The following is a 21,847-nucleotide window of genomic DNA, read 5'->3' as shown; positions in this document are numbered from 1 at the left end:
GTCTCTGTGGACTGTGTGTGTTGTCCCTCGTCTCTGCGGACTGTGTGTGTTGTCCCTCGTCTCTGGGGACCAGAGTGTGTTGTCCCTCGTCTCTGTGGACTGTGTGTGTTGTCCCTCGTCTCTGGGGACTGTGTGTGTTGTCCCTTGTCTCTGTGGACTGTGTGTGTTGTCCCTCGTCTCTGCGGACTGTGTGTGTTGTCCCTCGTCTCTGGGGACCAGAGTGTGTTGTCCCTCGTCTCTGTGGACTGTGTGTGTTGTCCCTCGTCTCTGCGGACTGTGTGTGTTGTCCCTCGTCTCTGGGGACCAGAGTGTGTTGTCCCTCGTCTCTGTGGACTGTGTGTGTTGTCCCTCGTCTCTGGGGACCAGAGTGTGTCTGACATGGTGACCTTTGACTGGTTAGTGGAAGGCAGACCATCAGGTGATCCTGCTGGTCTGCTCCGTGGACGGTTGTATTACATAGAGATGAATTCTCACTTCACCATTGTGGCCACGACCAGAACTGAATAAACTGAAAAGATTTGAAGTGTTCACACACAACAATAACCTGCCCGCACGTTGTGAGGAGAAGAAGAAACATGTTGCATTTAAGATGAAGCTGATGGAGAGGCTGAAAAAGACACACACATACCCATTTCTGTTGTGTTTCTGTTGTGTTTCTGTCGTATTTTTGTTTTATTTGTGTTGTGTTTCTGTTGTATTTCTGTTGGATTTGTGTTGTGTTTGTGTTGCTGGAGTTCTGCTGGACGTGACAGAGTTCAGACAGAGTGCTGTTCAGTAAACCTAATACGGTCTTTGATTGTGATACTGTGTTCGTACCTCTGACTGTTCCTCCTGTGTGTTGTGTGTGTGTGTGTTGTGTTTGTGTTGTGTTTGTGTTGCTGGAGTTCTGCTGGACGTGACAGAGTTCAGACAGAGTGCTGTTCAGTAAACCTGCTTATGATACGGCCTTTGATTGTGATACTGTGTTCGTACCTCTGAATGTTCCTCCTGTGTGTTGTGTGTGTGTGTTGTGTTTGTGTTGTGTTTGTGTTGCTGGAGTTCTGCTGGACGTGACAGAGTTCAGACAGAGTGCTGTTCAGTAAACCTGCTTATGATACGGCCTTTGATTGTGATACTGTGTTCGTACCTCTGAATGTTCCTCCTGTGTGTTGTGTGTGTGTGTGTTGTGTTTGTGTTGTGTTTGTGTTGCTGGAGTTCTGCTGGACGTGACAGAGTTCAGACAGAGTGCTGTTCAGTAAACCTGCTTATGATACGGCCTTTGATTGTGATACTGTGTTCGTACCTCTGACTGTTCCTCCTGTGTTTGGTGGTTCTCTCTGCTTGTCCAGGATCGAGGAGACGTGGCATCTCTGGCAGAAGTTCTTGGATGACTTTTCTCGTTTTGAAGAGTGGCTGTCGGCGTCGGAAAGGACAGCTGCCCTGCCCAACTCCTCTGGTGTTCTGTACACTGTGGCCAAGGAGGAGCTGAAGAAGTTTGAGGTGCGAGTGGCTCTGTTCTGGTGTCTGGTGAGGTGGATTTGCACGTACCAGTAGGTTTCCTCTATCCAACACCGTGTTTAACCTGTCGGTGAACTCTCGGTCCTCCTCTGATGGACCTGAGCTGGTCTTCATCAGCGTTCTTCTCGGAGTACGTTCAGTTATCATTTGGTTATTGATCGAGCTATCTGAGAAGATCAGAGCTTGTCTTCACATCACGTCTTTTTCTTTTCCTCTTATGAAATAAGTCTTCCTTTTTTTGTTTGCCTAAATTTTGTTTGAATTTTTCAGGTTTTTTTTTTGTTTGTTTTTTTAAATCGATCGCCATGATCAAATAATCTGAGTTTGACAGAAAGAAAAAATGCAGAAAATCAAAACTGTTCTGAAACCTTTTTTAGTCGGCTTGTAAACATCATGGATAGAACTTGAGGTCGTATTTATTTTTGACATGCAAAATCTTTGGAGGAAAACTTTGGACTTGGTGTGCAAAGGCCTTGGCAATAATATAGCTTTGTTATTCACAACTGAATATCCTTGTTCATTTTAATAAGTTGATAGAGACTTCTGTTACCATCGTGTGTGATTGTTACTGCAGGCCTTCCAGCGGCAGGTCCATGAGAGTCTGACTCAGCTGGAGCTCATTAACAAACAGTACCGCCGTCTGGCCCGTGAGAATCGCACCGACGCTTCCTGTCAGCTGAGGGAAATGTCCCATGATGCCAACCAGCGCTGGGACAACCTGCAGAAGAGGCTGACGTCCATCCTACGCAGGCTGAAGGTACAAAACACGCCGGGTTCAGATGCTTATCTTCCAGTTTCGATTCAGTCCAACACCTCTGCAATCCTGTATGAGCATGTACACTCCTCCACTGCTTCGCTCTCGTAGCCTACTATCTGTTCCAGACTGTTCTCTCACCTCGCCCCAAAATGGTGGAATGACCTCTTGGTTTCCATCAGAATGACTGACTCTATTCCTTCCTTCAAGAACAGCCTGAAAACGTTCCTCTTTAAGGCCTCCGGTATGGGAATCCGTTTTGTGATCCGCATATTTGATTTGGCAAATGTTTTATGCTGGAGACCTGCATTAACAATGCACTGGCTTGTGCATCCTCAGTGGCTGGGTTGCGCGTGTGTGTGTGTGTGTGTGTGTGTATATACAGTGCATCCGGAAAGTATTCACACCCCTTCACTTACCCCACATTTTGTTATGTTACAGCCTTATTCCAAAATGGATGAAATTCCTTTTTCCCCTCATCAATCTACACACAATACTCCATAATGACAAAGTGAAAAAGGTTTTGTAGAATTTTTTGCAAATTTATTAAAAATAAAAAACTGAAATATTGCATGTACATAAGTATTCACACCCTTTGCTATGACACTCAAAATTGAGCTCAGGTTCATCCTGTTTCCACTGATCATCCTTCAGATATTTCTACATCTTGATTGGAGTCCACCTGTAGTAAATTCAATTGATTGGACATGATTTGGAAAGGCACACACCTGTCTATATAAGGTCCCACTGTTGACAGTGCATGTCAGAGCAGAAACCAAGCCATGAAGTCAAAGGAATTGTCTGTGGACCTCCGAGACAGGATTGTATCGAGGCACAGATCTGGGGAAGGGTACAAAAACATTTCTACAGCTTTGAAGGTCCCGAAGAGCACAGTGGTCTCCATCATTCGTAAATGGAAGAAGTTTGGATCCACCAGGACTCTTCCTAGAGCTGGCCGCCCAGCCAAACTGAGCAATCGGGGGAGAAGGGCCTTGGTCAGGGAGGTGACCAAGAACCCGATGGTCACTCTGACAGAGCTCCAGCGTTCCTCTGTGGAGATGGGAGAACCTTCCAGAAGGACAACCATCTCTGCAGCACTCCACCAATCAGGCCTTTATGGTAGAGTGGCCAGACGGAAGCCTCTGCTCACTAAAAGGACCATGACAGCCTGCTTGGAGTTTGCCAGAAAGCACCTAAAGGACTCTCAGACCATGAGAAACCAGATTCTCTGGTCTGATGAAACCAAGATTGAACTCTTTGGCCTGAACACCAAACGTCACGTCTGGAGGAAACCAGGCACCTCTCATCACCTTGCTAATACCATCCCTACAGTGAAGCATGGTGGTGGCAGCATCATGCTGTGGGGATGTTCTTCAGCGGCAGGAACTGGGAGACTAGTCAGGATCGAGGGAAAGATGAATGGAGCAAAGTACGGAGAGATCCTTGATGAAAACCTGCTCCAGAGCGTTCAGGACCCCAGACTGGGGCGAAGGTTTACCTTTCAACACGACAACGACCCTAAGCACACAGCCAAGACAACGAAGGAGTGGCTTCGGGACACGTCTGTGAATGTCCTTGAGTGGCCCAGCCAGAGCCCAGACTTGAACCCCATTGAACATCTCTGGAAAGACCTGAAAATAGCTGTGCAGCGACGCTCCCCATCTAACCTTACAGAGCTGGAGAGGATCTGCAGAGAAGAATGGGAGAAATACCCCAAATATAGGTGTGCCAAGCTTGTAGCTTCATACCCAAAAAGACTTGAGGCTGTAATCGCTGCCAAAGGGTGCCTCAACCAAGTACTGAGTAAAGGCTGTGAATACTTATGTACATGCAATATTTCAGTTTTTTATTTTTAATAAATTTGCAAAAATTTCTACAAAACCTTTTTCACTTTGTCATTATGGGGTATTGTGTGTAGATTGATGAGGGGAAAAAGGAATTTAATCCATTTTGGAATAAGGCTGTAACATGACAAAATGTGGGGAAAGAGAAGGGGTGTGAATACTTGCCGGATGCACTGTATATATATATATATATATATATATACACACACACACACACACACACACACACACACACACACACACACACACACACACACATATATATATATATATACCTCTTTATTGCTTAGAGGTCTGGTTTTAATAAATGGGCAAAAGCACATCATCAACCACAGAGAAATAATGGTCACTAAGACTGAAAGATGTCCATTGTCAGAATCAGAATCATATTTTATTGGCCATGTAAGTTTGCACACATGTTGAATTTGACTCCAGTTTTGTGGTTCTCACAGCGTACTTAACATATCCAAAGGAGTTGAATCAAGTGCAACTGGACTTGGTTGGTCTTTGCAACACAGAGCTGACAATGTGCCCAGCAGCACTCAGGCCCAACGAGAAGAACACAAACACCTGAGGGGAGCTTTAAAAACCTGCGGCTAGCCCAGTTGGACCTTTGTGAAAACTGCAACACGTTCCAGAAAGACCAAGCAGGTGAGCGATGAGGAGAAAAGGAACAGAAGGAAGAGCACAGTCATCCCGTATGTTTCTGGGGTCTCCGAGAAACTCAGGAGAATTTTCAACAAACACCGCATCCCGGTATACTTCAAACCCAGCAACACACTCCCACAAAGACTGGTTCATCCCAAAGACCGTGTACCACACACCCGGAAAAGCAATCTGGTGTATGCTGTACAATGCAATGAGGATTGCACTGACCTATACATAGGAGAGACCAAACAACCACTACACAAACGGATGGCCCAACACAGAAGGCCACACTCCTCAGGACAAGACTCAGCAGTCTATCTACACCTAAAGGAGAAGACACACTCCTTCCAGGACAGCAACGTACACATTTTGGACAGAGAAGATAGATGGTTTGAAAGAGGGGTGAAGGAAGCCATCTATGAGAAACTGGAAAAACCATCCCTCAGCAGAGGAGGAGGTCTGCAACACCACCTATCTCCCACTTACAATGCCGTCCTTTCATCTCTACCCAGGAGACTCAAGAAGCCTAGCCTCCAAGAACAACAGTCGGTCACTAACGCCTCCAACGACTCTCATGACCACTGAATAATGAAGTCGAAATTAACACCCCCAACGACCGTCGCTGCTAAACAAATGCAAATCAACAGCTCCGATAACGACGGGCGCAGCTGGACATCGGAGCACAGGAGAGCCACGCATATCAATAGCTCTGATAACGACGGGCGCAGCCAAACATCGGTACACAAAAGAGCCACGCGTATCAATAGCTCTGACAACGACTCCTAGAGGCTAAATATCTGAGTCTCATCACCAGCCAGTCAGACTAGCTTGGTCTAGTCAGAAAGGCACGAACTGAGGAAGCCTCTTGGATGAGAGGCGAAACGTTTTCACGGATATATACCAAGTCCAGTTGCACTTGATTCAACTCCTTTGGATAACCATGACCTGGATGAATGAGAACATTCACAGACATGTACTTAATATAGAATAACAACAGTACAATCTTCAGATATGTACACAAGGATTGACTTATACAGGTGAAATAAATGAAAGCCACTTTATTTGACATTGTATTCTTACAACGAATGTGTTCTCTGCATTTAACCATCCTATCGTATAGGAGCAGTGGGCAGCTGCAGTGCCCTGGGACCAGCTCCAGTTCATAGTCAGGGGCACAGACAGGAGTATTAATCCTAACATGCTTGTCTTTAAGAGGCATTAAAGTGCAGCGGTGCAGAGAATATATCAGAGATGCTGAAATACATGTTAGCAGGCTACTTACATACATGCCTGAGGTAGCTGTACATGACAGAGTGTAGCAGTATATGTACAATGTACAGTACAGTATATACAACATTTACAGTACAGTATATACAACATGTACAGTACAGTATATACAACATGGTTGGATTTATTGACAGTGTTGAGCATTTATTTGCATGAAAGCCTGCGGAAAGAAACTTTTTATATTTACATTACATTACATTTTTAAATCTGGTTGTTTTGGGGTACAGTTGTCTGTAGCGCCTACCAGAGGGGAGGAGTTGGAACAGCTTGTGACCAGGGTGTGATGGGTCTGCAGTGATGTTGTCTGCCCATTTCCTGAGTCTGGAGGTGTATAAGTCCTGAATGGAGGGCAGGTTGGCCCCCGTGATTTTCTCTGCAGACCTAACTGTCCGTTGTAGTCTGTCCCTGTCCTGTTTGGTGGCCGAACCAAACCAGTGATGGATGTGCAGAGGACAGACTGGATTATTGCAGTGTAGAACTGAATCAACAGTTCCTGAGGCAGGTTGAACTTCTTGAGCTGATGGAGAAAGTACATCCTCTGCTGGGCCTTTTTGATGATTGTGTCTATGTTGGATGCCACCTTAGATCCTGGGAGATTGTGGAACCCAGAAATCTGTAGGTTTTTACTGCAGACACTGTGCTGTTGAGTATGGTGAGGGGTGCAGTGTTGAGGGGCTCCTCCTGAAGTCCACTGTCATCGCCACAGTTTTGGGTATGTTCAGCTCCAGGTTGTTATGGCCGCACCAGAGGGCCAGCTGATCAACCTCCCGTCTATATGCAGACTCGTCACCATCCCGGATAAGACCAATGATGGTTGTGTTGTTTGCAAACTTCAGGAGTTTAACAGACGGGTCACCTGAGGTGCATGATTTGTGTAGAGGGAGAAGAGTAGAGGGGAGAACACACATCCCTGGGGGGTGCCAGTGCTTTATGTCGGGGTTTTGGGTGTGATTTTTCCCAGCTTCACTAGCTGCCTCCTGTCTTTCAGGAAGTTCTTCTCCCCCCCTACTCTTCCCCCCAATCATATTCGGCCAATTATCCCACTCTTCTGAGCCGTCCCGGTCGCTGCTCCACTCCCTCTGCCGATCTGGGGAAGGCTGCAGACTACCACATGTCTCCTCCCATACATGTGGAGTCGCCAGCTGCTTCTTTTCACCTGACAGTGAGCAGTTTCGCCAGTGAGACGTAGTGCATGGGAGGATCACGCTATTCCCCCCAGTCCCCCCGTCCTGAACAGGCGCCCCAACTGACCAGAACAGGTGCTAGTGCAGCGACCAGGATACATACCCACATCTGGTCTCCCACCCGCAGAAACAGCCAATTGTGTCTGTAGGGATGCCTGACCAAGCCGGAGGTAACACGGGGATTTGAACTAGCGATCCCCGTGTTGGTAGGCAACAGCATAGACCATTATGCAACCTAGACACCCTTGTCAGGAAGTTTTTAATCCGCTGGCAGATGGGGGCTGGTACAGTGAGCTGGGTCAGTTTGGAGTGGAGGATATCTGGGACGATGGTGTTGAACGCTGAGCTGAAGTCCACAAACAGGACCCTTGCGTATGTCCCTGGGGAGTCGAGGTGTTGGAAGATGTAGTGCAATCCCATGTTGACTGCATCCTCTACTGACCTGTTTGCTCAGTAGGCAGACTGCAGGTAGTAGAGCAGGGGGCCTGTGATTTCCTTCAGGTGGGTCAACACCAGTCTCTCGAAGGCTTTCATGACCACAGGTGTTAGGGCAATGAGCCTGTAGTCATTTAATCCTGTGATACGAGGTTTCTTGGGGACTGGGATGATAGTGGAGCTCTTGAAGCAGGAGGGGACTTCACACAGCTCCAGTGATCTGCTGAAGATCAGTGTGAAAATGGGGGCCAGCTGGTCAGCACAGACGTTAAGACAGCAGGTTGACACGCCATCCAGGTCCAGTGCCTTCCTGGTCTTCTGTCCCTGGAGGAGCTGGTGCACATCCTCAACACAGATTCTGAGTGTGGGTGGGGGTTTGGCGGGGAGGGGAGAGAAGGGCTGGCAGGGAGTGCAGTTGGTTGTGTGGCTGGAGAGGGTGAGGGGTGTGAAAGTTTACTTATCAAACCTTCAGTAAAACCCATGTAGGTCATCAGCCAGATGATGGTTTCCTGCAGTGTGGGGGGATGGTCTCCTGTAGTTGATAATGTCTTTCAAACCTCTCCAGACTGATGATGGGTCGTTGGCAGAAAACCTGTTTTTTAACTTTTCAGAGTAGCATCTTTTTACCACTCTGATCCTATACTATCCATCTGCGTCTCACAGAAGACTACAATCTGCGCCCACTTTGATCGTAACGTCACCACTACAATCCGCGCCCACCACCCACTAGGGTTAGAGTAAGGGTTAGGGTTAGGGATAATTACCCTTCTGCGTTTGTTACAGTATGTTCTCTGTTACTGTGGTATACAAATAAAATTACTAAAAAAACACTTCACTCGTCAAAACGTCTTACTTTTCCACGATCCTCCATTTTCACAACTAAACATTTAAAACATCCCACTTCATCTTCTTCTTTGGTGTCTTCTATTTTATGGTGGTTTGCAAACGATTTATGGTGCATTACTGCCACCTTCTGGATGAATTCTCCATTCTTGGTGTGATTTAGAAAAGTACAAGTTACACCTCCTGCTACAAGTTTCACCCCTACAAGTTTCGCCCCATTCTTGCAGTCCGCGGACAGACCCTTCTCCTCTGATCTCCTTTGTGAGTGTGTTTCTGGCTTTGTTGTACCAGATCCTATCTCCACTCCTGTACGCTTCCTCTTTGGCCTGACGAAGCTGCCTGAGTTTTGTTGTGAACCAGGGCTTATTATTATTGAAGGTACAGAAGGTTTTGATGGGCACACGCGTGTCCTCACATAAGCTGATGTAAGATGTCACAGTGTCAGTAAGTTCGTCCAGGTCTGTAGATGCAAAAACACTCCAGTTAGTGTGTGTGTGTGTATGTGTGTGTGTGTGTGTGTGTGTGTGTGTGTGTGTGTGTGTGTGTGTGTGTGTGTGTGTGTGTGTGTGAATGCAGCATTTCATCAGTCAGAGAGAAGAGTTTGAGACCAACAGAGACGGCCTCCTGGTGTGGCTGACGGAGATGGACCTGCAGCTCACCAACATTGAACACTTCTCTGAATGTGACATCCAGGCCAAGATCAAGCAACTCAGAGTGAGTTCACAAGCGGCTCTTTCAGTCTGGCAGGTCCTGTATCCAGATCCATGTCTTTCAGTCTTGCGGGTCCTGTATGCAGATCCATGTAGTCTGGTTAAATCACATCATTATGATTTAGAAAAGCTGAGGTAACTGGACAGACATAAGGCGACATTTTCCTGTGACTCTTTAAATGTGTTTCTGACTCTCGTTGTGTGTTCTCTGTAAACATGTGGGTCAAACTGAACTCACCTGACACAACTTTATCATATCAAGGGTCTTCTCATTCATTTGACCTATGGCAGATTATATTCTACTTCAGCCAAGTTAAACAAAATATATATTTTTTTTTTTGCTTTTCAGTTTTGTCAAAGGACATGTTCAAAATGCACATTTACACATTTGTGTGTGTTACCTGTTGTGTGTCTTTGTGTTAACTGTTTTGTCTCTGTGTTACCTGTTGTGTGTCTGTGCATTACCTGTTGTGTCTCTGTGTGTTACCTGTTGTATGTCTGTGTGTTACCTGTTGTGTGTCTGTGTGCATTCACACGTTTGTGTGTAATAGTTCCCTCATACTGTCCTCATGGCGTACTCAGACTCACTTGCGTAACGTGTGTTTCGGTGATATATACTCAGAACACTTCATCATGTTTTGTCAAACTCTTCATCAACTCAGCAGCTGCAGTGACAAATAAAGATCAGTCTCTGGAGCCGCTCCTTATCAGCCAATCAGCAGAGGGCTTTGCAAGCCAGCATCTCCATTGGTCCCTGATTGCTGTCAATCAGGCTGTGGGTGCAGAGGCTCTTAGGTAGAAGTGAGGGGGCGGGTTATGTAGCAGGATGTTTCAAAATGTAGCTGGCTCTTGTAAACTTCTGCCCAGGATCCCCTACTGCCTCTTTGAAGTAACCATCAGTATGGACAGAAGAATTTAAATTAACCGTTAATGTGGACAGTAGAATTTAAATTAACCATCAGTATGGACAGTAGAATTTAAATTAACCATCAATATGGACAGTAGAATTTAAATTAGCCATCAGTATGGACAGTAGAATTTAAATTAACCATCAATATGGACAGTAGAATTTAAATTAACCATCAATATGGACAGTAGAATTTAAATTAAACATCAGTATGGACAGTAGAATTTAAATTAACCATCAGTATGGACAGTAGAATTTAAATTAACCATCAATATGGACAGTAGAATTTAAATTAACCATCAATACGGACAGTAGAATTTAAATTAACTATCAGTGTGGACAGTAGATTTTAAATTAACCATCAGTATGGACAGTAGAATTTAAATTAACCATCAATATGGACAGTAGAATTTAAATTAACCATCAATATGGACAGTAGAATTTAAATTAACCATCAATATGGACAGTAGAATTTAAATTAACCATCAATACGGACAGTAGAATTTAAATTAACTATCAGTGTGGACAGTAGATTTTAAATTAACCATCAGTATGGACAGTAGAATTTAAATTAACCATCAATATGGACAGTAGAATTTAAATTAACCATCAGTGTGGACAGTAGGATTTAAATTAACCATCAGTGTGGACAGTAGGATTTAAATTAACCATCAATATGGACAGTAGAATTTAAATTAACCATCAGTGTGGACAGTAGGATTTAAATTAACCATCAATATGGACAGTAGAATTTAAATTAACCATCAGTGTGGACAGTAGGATTTAAATTAACCATCAGTATGGAGAGTAGGATTTAAATTGATGATGATCAGTATGGACAGTAGGATTTAAATTGATGATGATCAGTATGGACAGTAGAACTTAACATTGGTATTTATGTTGTGTATGAATGCCTTCGTAGTTTGACTACATGTTGTGTTGCTTTGTATTTATCTCCAGATATGAAGACTTGTTTAAGCTCTTCCTCATCATCTGCTTCTTCTCAGGCTTTCCAGCAGGAGATCTCCCTGACCACGCCAAAGGTGGAGCAGGTCTTCCAGCATGGCGAGGCGCTGATGGAGAAGAGTGAGCCGCTGGATACCACCGTCATCGAGGAGGAGCTGGAGGAGCTGCAGCGCTACTGCCAAGAGGTGTTTGGACGCGTGGAGCGCTACTACAAGAAGCTCATCCGCCTCCCCGTAAGGCCCTGGCCCTTCACCCCCTGGCCTTTGACCTCTATACATCTGTAAACCAGCTGCACTTCTGCCCATGGCACATGGAGGGGGATGTAGCTGTGACACAGGAAGTCCTGTCTTCACATGTGTACACTTGTTGAATACACATAATGTGATGAAACACACAACATAATGTGTGTTTTACTAGCCTTGTGTTATCATCAGTGTACTACCATATCAGCTGCTTCACACAGCATGCCCATCACCCCTTAAATAACAGGGCTTAAGTAGTTTTAATAACAGTCAAATAAAAGTAAATCTGTGTCACCTGAGACTCAGATTTTCAAGTGCCGCCTTTCAGTGTTATGAGAATGAGAGAAAACACGATGCCCCATTTAAACCCCATCTCCTGAATAACCTCGCTTTTCAGTGTCATGAGAATGAGAGAAAACACGATGCCACGTCTTCACCCCGTCTCCTGAATAACCTCGCTTTTCAGTGTCATGGGAATGAGAGAAAACACGATGCCACGTCTTCACCCCGTCTCCTGAATAACCTCGCTTTTCAGTGTCATGAGAATGAGAGAAAACACGATGCCACGTCTTCACCCCGTCTCCTGAATAACCTCGCTTTTCAGTGTCATGAGAATGAGAGAAAGCACGATGCCACGTCTTCACCCCGTCTCCTGAATAACCTCGCTTTTCAGTGTCATGAGAATGAGAGAAAACACGATGCCACGTCTTCACCCCGTCTCCTGAATAACCTCGCTTTTCAGTGTCATGAGAATGAGAGAAAACACGATGCCACGTCTTCACCCCGTCTCCTGAATAACCTCGCTTTTCAGTGTCATGAGAATGAGAGAAAACACGATGCCACGTCTTCACCCCGCCTCCTGAATAACCTCGCTTTTCAGTGTCATGAGAATGAGAGAAAACACGATGCCACGTCTTCACCCCGTCTCCTGAATAACCTCGCTTTTCAGTGTCATGAGAATGAGAGAAAACACGATGCCACGTCTTCACCCCGCCCCCTGAATAACCTCGCTTTTCAGTGTCATGAGAATGAGAGAAAACACGATGCCACGTCTTCACCCCGTCTCCTGAATAACCTCGCTTTTCAGTGTCATGAGAATGAGAGAAAACACGATGCCACGTCTTCACCCCGTCTCCTGAATAACCTCGCTTTTCAGTGTCATGAGAATGAGAGAAAACACGATGCCACGTCTTCACCCCGCCCCCTGAATAACCTCGCTTTTCAGTGTCATGAGAATGAGAGAAAACACGATGCCACGTCTTCACCCCGCCTCCTGAATAACCTCGCTTTTCAGTGTCATGAGAATGAGAGAAAACACGATGCCACGTCTTCACCCCGTCTCCTGAATAACCTCGCTTTTCAGTGTCATGAGAATGAGAGAAAACACGATGCCACGTCTTCACCCCGTCTCCTGAATAACCTCGCTTTTCAGTGTCATGAGAATGAGAGAAAACACGATGCCACGTCTTCACCCCGTCTCCTGAATAACCTCGCTTTTCAGTGTCATGAGAATGAGAGAAAACACGATGCCACGTCTTCACCCCGCCCCCTGAATAACCTCGCTTTTCAGTGTCATGAGAATGAGAGAAAACACGACGCCACGTCTTCACCCCGTCTCCTGAATAACCTCGCTTTTCAGTGTCATGAGAATGAGAGAAAACACGACGCCACGTCTTCACCCCGTCTCCTGAATAACCTCGCTTTTCAGTGTTATGAGAATGAGAGAAAACACGACGCCACGTCTTCACCCCGTCTCCTGAATAACCTCGCTTTTCAGTGTCATGAGAATGAGAGAAAACACGATGCCACGTCTTCACCCCGTCTCCTGAATAACCTCGCTTTTCAGTGTCATGAGAATGAGAGAAAACACGATGCCACGTCTTCACCCCGTCTCCTGAATAACCTCGCTTTTCAGTGTCATGAGAATGAGAGAAAACACGATGCCACGTCTTCACCCCGTCTCCTGAATAACCTCGCTTTTCAGTGTCATGAGAATGAGAGAAAACACGATGCCACGTCTTCACCCCGTCTCCTGAATAACCTCGCTTTTCAGTGTCATGAGAATGAGAGAAAACACGATGCCACGTCTTCACCCCGTCTCCTGAATAACCTCGCTTTTCAGTGTCATGAGAATGAGAGAAAACACGATGCCACGTCTTCACCCCGTCTCCTGAATAACCTCGCTTTTCAGTGTCATGAGAATGAGAGAAAACACGATGCCACGTCTTCACCCCGTCTCCTGAATAACCTCGCTTTTCAGTGTCATGAGAATGAGAGAAAACACGATGCCACGTCTTCACCCCGTCTCCTGAATAACCTCGCTTTTCAGTGTCATGAGAATGAGAGAAAACACGACGCCACGTCTTCACCCCGTCTCCTGAATAACCTCGCTTTTCAGTGTCATGAGAATGAGAGAAAACACGATGCCACGTCTTCACCCCGTCTCCTGAATAACCTCGCTTTTCAGTGTCATGGGAATGAGAGAAAACACGATGCCACGTCTTCACCCCGTCTCCTGAATAACCTCGCTTTTCAGTGTCATGAGAATGAGAGAAAACACGATGCCACGTCTTCACCCCGTCTCCTGAATAACCTCGCTTTTCAGTGTCATGAGAATGAGAGAAAACACGATGCCACGTCTTCACCCCGTCTCCTGAATAACCTCGCTTTTCAGTGTCATGAGAATGAGAGAAAACACGATGCCACGTCTTCACCCCGTCTCCTGAATAACCTCGCTTTTCAGTGTCATGAGAATGAGAGAAAACACGATGCCACGTCTTCACCCCGTCTCCTGAATAACCTCGCTTTTCAGTGTCATGGGAATGACAGAAAACACGATGCCACGTCTTCACCCCGTCTCCTGAATAACCTCGCTTTTCAGTGTCATGAGAATGAGAGAAAACACGATGCCACGTCTTCACCCCGTCTCCTGAATAACCTCGCTTTTCAGTGTCATGAGAATGAGAGAAAACACGATGCCACGTCTTCACCCCGTCCCCAGAATAACCTCGCTTTTCAGTGTCATGAGAATGAGAGAAAACACGATGCCACGTCTTCACCCCGCCCCCTGAATAACCTCGCTTTTCAGTGTCATGAGAATGAGAGAAAACACGATGCCACGTCTTCACCCCGTCTCCTGAATAACCTCGCTTTTCAGTGTCATGAGAATGAGAGAAAACACGATGCCACGTCTTCACCCCGTCTCCTGAATAACCTCGCTTTTCAGTGTCATGAGAATGAGAGAAAACACGATGCCACGTCTTCACCCCGCCCCCTGAATAACCTCGCTTTTCAGTGTCATGAGAATGAGAGAAAACACGATGCCACGTCTTCACCCCGCCTCCTGAATAACCTCGCTTTTCAGTGTCATGAGAATGAGAGAAAACACGATGCCACGTCTTCACCCCGTCTCCTGAATAACCTCGCTTTTCAGTGTCATGAGAATGAGAGAAAACACGATGCCACGTCTTCACCCCGTCTCCTGAATAACCTCGCTTTTCAGTGTCATGAGAATGAGAGAAAACACGATGCCACGTCTTCACCCCGTCTCCTGAATAACCTCGCTTTTCAGTGTCATGAGAATGAGAGAAAACACGATGCCACGTCTTCACCCCGCCCCCTGAATAACCTCGCTTTTCAGTGTCATGAGAATGAGAGAAAACACGACGCCACGTCTTCACCCCGTCTCCTGAATAACCTCGCTTTTCAGTGTCATGAGAATGAGAGAAAACACGATGCCACGTCTTCACCCCGTCTCCTGAATAACCTCGCTTTTCAGTGTCATGAGAATGAGAGAAAACACGATGCCACGTCTTCACCCCGTCTCCTGAATAACCTCGCTTTTCAGTGTCATGAGAATGAGAGAAAACACGATGCCACGTCTTCACCCCATCTCCTGAATAACCTCGCTTTTCAGTGTCATGAGAATGAGAGAAAACACGATGCCACGTCTTCACCCCGTCTCCTGAATAACCTCGCTTTTCAGTGTCATGAGAATGAGAGAAAACACGATGCCACGTCTTCACCCCGTCTCCTGAATAACCTCGCTTTTCAGTGTCATGGGAATGAGAGAAAACACGATGCCACGTCTTCACCCCGTCTCCTGAATAACCTCGCTTTTCAGTGTCATGAGAATGAGAGAAAACACGATGCCACGTCTTCACCCCGTCTCCTGAATAACCTCGCTTTTCAGTGTCATGGGAATGAGAGAAAACACGATGCCACGTCTTCACCCCGTCTCCTGAATAACCTCGCTTTTCAGTGTCATGAGAATGAGAGAAAACACGATGCCACGTCTTCACCCCGTCTCCTGAATAACCTCGCTTTTCAGTGTCATGGGAATGAGAGAAAACACGATGCCACGTCTTCACCCCGTCTCCTGAATAACCTCGCTTTTCAGTGTCATGAGAATGAGAGAAAACACGATGCCACGTCTTCACCCCGTCTCCTGAATAACCTCGCTTTTCAGTGTCATGAGAATGAGAGAAAACACGATGCCACGTCTTCACCCCGCCCCCTGAATAACCTCGCTTTTCAGTGTCATGAGAATGAGAGAAAACACGATGCCACGTCTTCACCCCGCCTCCTGAATAACCTCGCTTTTCAGTGTCATGAGAATGAGAGAAAACACGATGCCACGTCTTCACCCCGTCTCCTGAATAACCTCGCTTTTCAGTGTCATGAGAATGAGAGAAAACACGATGCCACGTCTTCACCCCGTCTCCTGAATAACCTCGCTTTTCAGTGTCATGAGAATGAGAGAAAACACGATGCCACGTCTTCACCCCGTCTCCTGAATAACCTCGCTTTTCAGTGTCATGAGAATGAGAGAAAACACGATGCCACGTCTTCACCCCGTCTCCTGAATAACCTCGCTTTTCAGTGTCATGAGAATGAGAGAAAACACGACGCCACGTCTTCACCCCGTCTCCTGAATAACCTCGCTTTTCAGTGTCATGAGAATGAGAGAAAACACGATGCCACGTCTTCACCCCGTCTCCTGAATAACCTCGCTTTTCAGTGTCATGAGAATGAGAGAAAACACGATGCCACGTCTTCACCCCGTCTCCTGAATAACCTCGCTTTTCAGTGTCATGAGAATGAGAGAAAACACGATGCCACGTCTTCACCCCGTCTCCTGAATAACCTCGCTTTTCAGTGTCATGGGAATGAGAGAAAACACGATGCCACGTCTTCACCCCGTCTCCTGAATAACCTCGCTTTTCAGTGTCATGAGAATGAGAGAAAACACGATGCCACGTCTTCACCCCGTCTCCTGAATAACCTCGCTTTTCAGTGTCATGAGAATGAGAGAAAACACGATGCCACGTCTTCACCCCGTCTCCTGAATAACCTCGCTTTTCAGTGTCATGGGAATGAGAGAAAACACGATGCCACGTCTTCACCCCGTCTCCTGAATAACCTCGCTTTTCAGTGTCATGAGAATGAGAGAAAACACGATGCCACGTCTTCACCCCGCCTCCTGAATAACCTCGCTTTTCAGTGTCATGAGAATGAGAGAAAACACGATGCCACGTCTTCACCCCGCCCCCTGAATAACCTCGCTTTTCAGTGTCATGGGAATGAGAGAAAACACGATGCCACGTCTTCACCCCGTCTCCTGAATAACCTCGCTTTTCAGTGTCATGAGAATGAGAGAAAACACGATGCCACGTCTTCACCCCGTCTCCTGAATAACCTCGCTTTTCAGTGTCATGAGAATGAGAGAAAACACGATGCCACGTCTTCACCCCGCCCCCTGAATAACCTCGCTTTTCAGTGTCATGAGAATGAGAGAAAACACGATGCCACGTCTTCACCCCGCCTCCTGAATAACCTCGCTTTTCAGTGTCATGAGAATGAGAGAAAACACGATGCCACGTCTTCACCCCGTCTCCTGAATAACCTCGCTTTTCAGTGTCATGAGAATGAGAGAAAACACGATGCCACGTCTTCACCCCGTCTCCTGAATAACCTCGCTTTTCAGTGTCATGAGAATGAGAGAAAACACGATGCCACGTCTTCACCCCGTCTCCTGAATAACCTCGCTTTTCAGTGTCATGAGAATGAGAGAAAACACGATGCCACGTCTTCACCCCGCCCCCTGAATAACCTCGCTTTTCAGTGTCATGAGAATGAGAGAAAACACGACGCCACGTCTTCACCCCGTCTCCTGAATAACCTCGCTTTTCAGTGTCATGAGAATGAGAGAAAACACGATGCCACGTCTTCACCCCGTCTCCTGAATAACCTCGCTTTTCAGTGTCATGAGAATGAGAGAAAACACGATGCCACGTCTTCACCCCGTCTCCTGAATAACCTCGCTTTTCAGTGTCATGAGAATGAGAGAAAACACGATGCCACGTCTTCACCCCGTCTCCTGAATAACCTCGCTTTTCAGTGTCATGAGAATGAGAGAAAACACGATGCCACGTCTTCACCCCGTCTCCTGAATAACCTCGCTTTTCAGTGTCATGAGAATGAGAGAAAACACGACGCCACGTCTTCACCCCGTCTCCTGAATAACCTCGCTTTTCAGTGTCATGAGAATGAGAGAAAACACGACGCCACGTCTTCACCCCATCTCCTGAATAACCTCGCTTTTCAGTGTCATGAGAATGAGAGAAAACACGATGCCACGTCTTCACCCCGTCCCCTGAATAACCTCGCTTTTCAGTGTCATGAGAATGAGAGAAAACACGATGCCACGTCTTCACCCCGTCTCCTGAATAACCTCGCTTTTCAGTGTCATGAGAATGAGAGAAAACACGATGCCACGTCTTCACCCCGTCTCCTGAATAACCTCGCTTTTCAGTGTCATGAGAATGAGAGAAAACACGATGCCACGTCTTCACCCCGTCTCCTGAATAACCTCGCTTTTCAGTGTCATGAGAATGAGAGAAAACACGATGCCACGTCTTCACCCCGTCTCCTGAATAACCTCGTTTTTAAGATGTGTTTTATTCTCCACGTATGAAAGCCAGACACCATCCCTTTAAGAGGACTTTGCTACCCACATTGTCTGACAAAAGCTCACGGTGTGTGTGTGTGTGTGTGTGTGTGTGTGTGTGTGTCTGTGTGTGTGTTTGTGTGTGGTTGTATGTGTGTGTATGTGTGTGTGTGTATATGTGTGTGTGTGTGTATGTGTGTTTGTATGCGTGTGTGTGTGTGTTTGTGTGGTTGTATGTGTGTGTATGCGTGTGTGTGTGTGTATGCGTGTGTGTGTGTGTGTGTATGTGTGTGTCTGTCTCTCCACACTTCAAATGTCAACATCTTATCTGATAATGTGTCTGAAAGTCTGTCTTTGGCCAATAATCAGTATGATTATAATAAGAAGCGGCACGGTGGTGCAGTGGTTAGCACTGTCGCCTCGCAGCAAGAAGGTCCTGGGTTCAAACCCCGGGGTCGTCCAACATTGGGGTCATCCCAGGTCGTCCTGGGTGGGACAGGCTCCAGCGTCCTCCTGACCCTGAGAAACATGCATGTTAGGGTTAATACTCCTGTCTGTGCCCCTGAGCAAGGCATGTCAAGACGAGCTGGAGTTGGTACCCAGGTGCTGCACAGTGGCTGCCCTCTGCTCCTAGCTACACAGCTAGGATGCTTAAACGCAGAGACGACTCCCAGAGGGGACCAGTAGAGTATGTCAAATAAAAAACCATGATAATAACAGTAGTGTAAAGAGTGGTATAGTGATGATGAGGAGGAGGATGAAGATGATGGTGAATACAGGCATGGTTATAAGAACACATGGAGGAGTCTTGATCTGTGCTTTCAGCTCATACGGACATTCAGGGCTGGATGTTCTCCTCAGTCGTCTGAATATCCTCCGGTCAGCTTGTCCTTATTACTGTACAGATACTTGGCTTCTTTTTTCTTTTCTTTTCTTTTTTATCACCCCCCCCCCCCCCATTTTCTTCCCTCCAATTGTATACGGCCAATCACCCCACTCTTCCAAACCGTCCCGGTCTCTGCTCCACCCCCTCTGCTGATCCGGGGAGGGCTGCAGACTACCACATGTCTCCTCCCATACATGTGGAGTCGCCAGCCGCTTCTTTTCACCTGACAGTGAGGAGTTTCACCAGGGGGCCGTAGCGTGTGGGAGGATCACACTATTCCCCCTCGAGCAGGCACCCTGACCAACCAGAGGAGGCGCTAGTGCAATGACTAGGACACATACCTACATCCGGCTTCCTACCCACAGACACGGCCAATTGTGTCTGTAGGGACGCCTGACCAAGCCGGAGGTAACACGGGGATTTGAACCGGCGATCCCCGTGTTGGCAGGCAACGGAAAAGACCGCTACACTACCTGGACGCCCCAATACTTAACTTAATTGTCCTGACAAGAGGACATTTGCTTTCATCTTTTGTACAGAGCCTCACGTAGAGTAAGTAGATGTACATATACTGGACACACCACAGGACACAGACCAGCGAGACAACAACACATGAACACAGGACTTTAGAGGTTCACTCAGCTTAGAACGTCAGCGGCAGAAGGAAGAAAACTCCTTCTAAAGCGGACCTGTCTCCAGGTGAGGGACCTGAACCTGTCTGTCATTCTATTCATGTCTTCATGTCTCAGCTGACCGACGAGGACACAGAAGCATCTTTGTCAGACCGCGAGCTGGAGCTGGACGAGCCGGGTGACCTGTCCAGCCTGCCGTGGAGTGAGCGTCTGGGCGATGGTTTCCTGTCGCCGCTGCCCTCCTCCAGCCGCTCGGCCTCACTGGCGGCTCCGTTGCGGGCGGAGCCTTCAGGTCGAGACACACCAGCTAGTGTGGACTCCATCCCGCTGGAGTGGGACCACGACTACGACCTGAGCCGCGGCCTGGAGAGCGCCAGCCGCGCCCTGAGAGAGCAGCAGAGCGAGGAAGGCGACTTCCTGCAGCGGCCCTCCTCCGCCCTGTCAGGTCAGTTCTCACTCAGTCTGTCTCTCTCTGTCTCACTCTCTCTCTGTCTCACTCTCTCTCTCACACACACACACAGCAGTCTTGTTAGATATGAAGGGATAGTTCAGGTCTTTAGGAAACCCAGTGATGCATTGTCTTGTGGGATCGTCTTCCTCCTGAAGAACACACACCAGTATTGTCTTGTGTTTTCTGCTCTCTGTGGTGACCAGTTTGTTATCTTAACTCGCTAAAGTCAGTGTTAAATCTAACACACAAACCTCTTGTCTGTGGTTATTCCTGGTTCTGCGTGGTTCCTCCAAGCTGGCTCTGACTTCAGGGAACCATGTTGTCCCAGATGGACAGTAGAACATGTGTAAATACTGTTTGACCCTGGTGTGATGACTCAAGAGACTCAAATATGTGTATGTATAATGTTGTTTTGCAGATTTAGTGATCCCTGAGAGCACAGAGGCCTATGTTAAATTTACTGAGCAAACACTGAGGTCCTCTAATGGTAGGCAACCCCAGCGTCCAGCATGTCCACCTGTCGGGGACATCACACACCAGATCTGTAGTGTGCTCACTGGCTTGGACATTGATTTGAGTTTTTCCTGTGTTTCTCTCTTTTTCCTGTCTGACACACATTTCAGTGTAACAATGGGCACCTTAGTCACTGGCAGTGTTTTCTAACATGGGGCGTTAAGGTCAATTCCATTTAAATCTCCCCAATTCACTCATTTAGAGATGGTCCCTAACCTGAGATGGAGATGGAATTCACCTTAATCCTTGTTTCTTTACTTTGGTTTGACTTCCAGTGTGCTGTGTATGGTAGCTAACCCTGTCTGGAGCTCTGAAACAGCATGTCCTTCCTTCACTGGCAACATGTCTGGACTCTCCCTAGACACACAACCCTGCATACAACCCAGCATACAACCCTACATACAACCCTGCATACCACCCAGCATACAACCCAGCATAAGACCCTACATACAACCCTTCATACAAACCTACATACCATCCTACATACGACCCTACATACGACCCTACGTACGACCCTACATAGAATCCCACCAGTCAGCCGTCTGTGTCTTGAGGAGACTCCAGATCTGTTCAAAGTAAAATAACTCACCTGTTTCTTTGCTGTGGAATGTTTAGTTGTGCCTTTGTAGACATAAAGTGGATTTATGAGGCAATGCCGTTTTGTTGACAGGAGAGGTTGGTTCGGTGGACTCACAGGGTCAGGGGTCACTGGATCCCGGCCGCTTCCCCCTGCAGCAAACACACAGCATGCGAAGCCGGAGCTCCACCGGCACAGAAGCAGATGTGTCCTACACGGGATATGTATGAATCTCTCTTCCAGACCTGCTGTGTGAACACCAGAGATAGATGAACCTTGCTGCTTTGTGTGTTTAATGCATTTGTGTTGTATGCACGTTACTGTTCAACACTGTGATGAGTAACAACAAAGCAAAATTAACGCTGCAAAAACATGAGGCTTCACACGCAAATGATCAGAGCATCTCACTGCTGCAATAAAATGGAAATAATAACATGACACTAACACTGGTGATGGTAAATAAGATGACGAACCAAAACCAACTCTGTTCTCTAAACCAGTATTCCTCGGTCGGAGGCGTCA

General features: G+C 46.9%; 1 protein-coding gene across 2 annotated transcripts in view; it reads left to right on the top strand.

The window, feature by feature from the left end:
- Positions 1-21,847, top strand: part of syne1b (spectrin repeat containing, nuclear envelope 1b) — a 394,236-nt gene that overhangs the window by 339,503 nt on the left and 32,886 nt on the right. For both annotated transcript variants that reach the window (XM_056296155.1, XM_056296154.1), the window contains 7 exons: positions 1,329-1,479; positions 2,072-2,254; positions 9,069-9,206; positions 11,117-11,308; positions 19,902-20,229; positions 20,654-20,722; positions 21,419-21,549. In XM_056296155.1, coding sequence (XP_056152130.1) covers positions 1,329-1,479; positions 2,072-2,254; positions 9,069-9,206; positions 11,117-11,308; positions 19,902-20,229; positions 20,654-20,722; positions 21,419-21,549 — 1,192 coding nt within the window. The remainder of the gene's footprint in view (positions 1-1,328; positions 1,480-2,071; positions 2,255-9,068; positions 9,207-11,116; positions 11,309-19,901; positions 20,230-20,653; positions 20,723-21,418; positions 21,550-21,847) is intronic.

This window comes from Lampris incognitus, chromosome 16 (assembly GCF_029633865.1).
Source record: "Lampris incognitus isolate fLamInc1 chromosome 16, fLamInc1.hap2, whole genome shotgun sequence".
NCBI lineage: Eukaryota > Metazoa > Chordata > Actinopteri > Lampriformes > Lampridae > Lampris > Lampris incognitus.
Note: the sequence above shows the minus strand (reverse complement) of the source record. Positions and strands in the feature narration are given on the sequence as shown.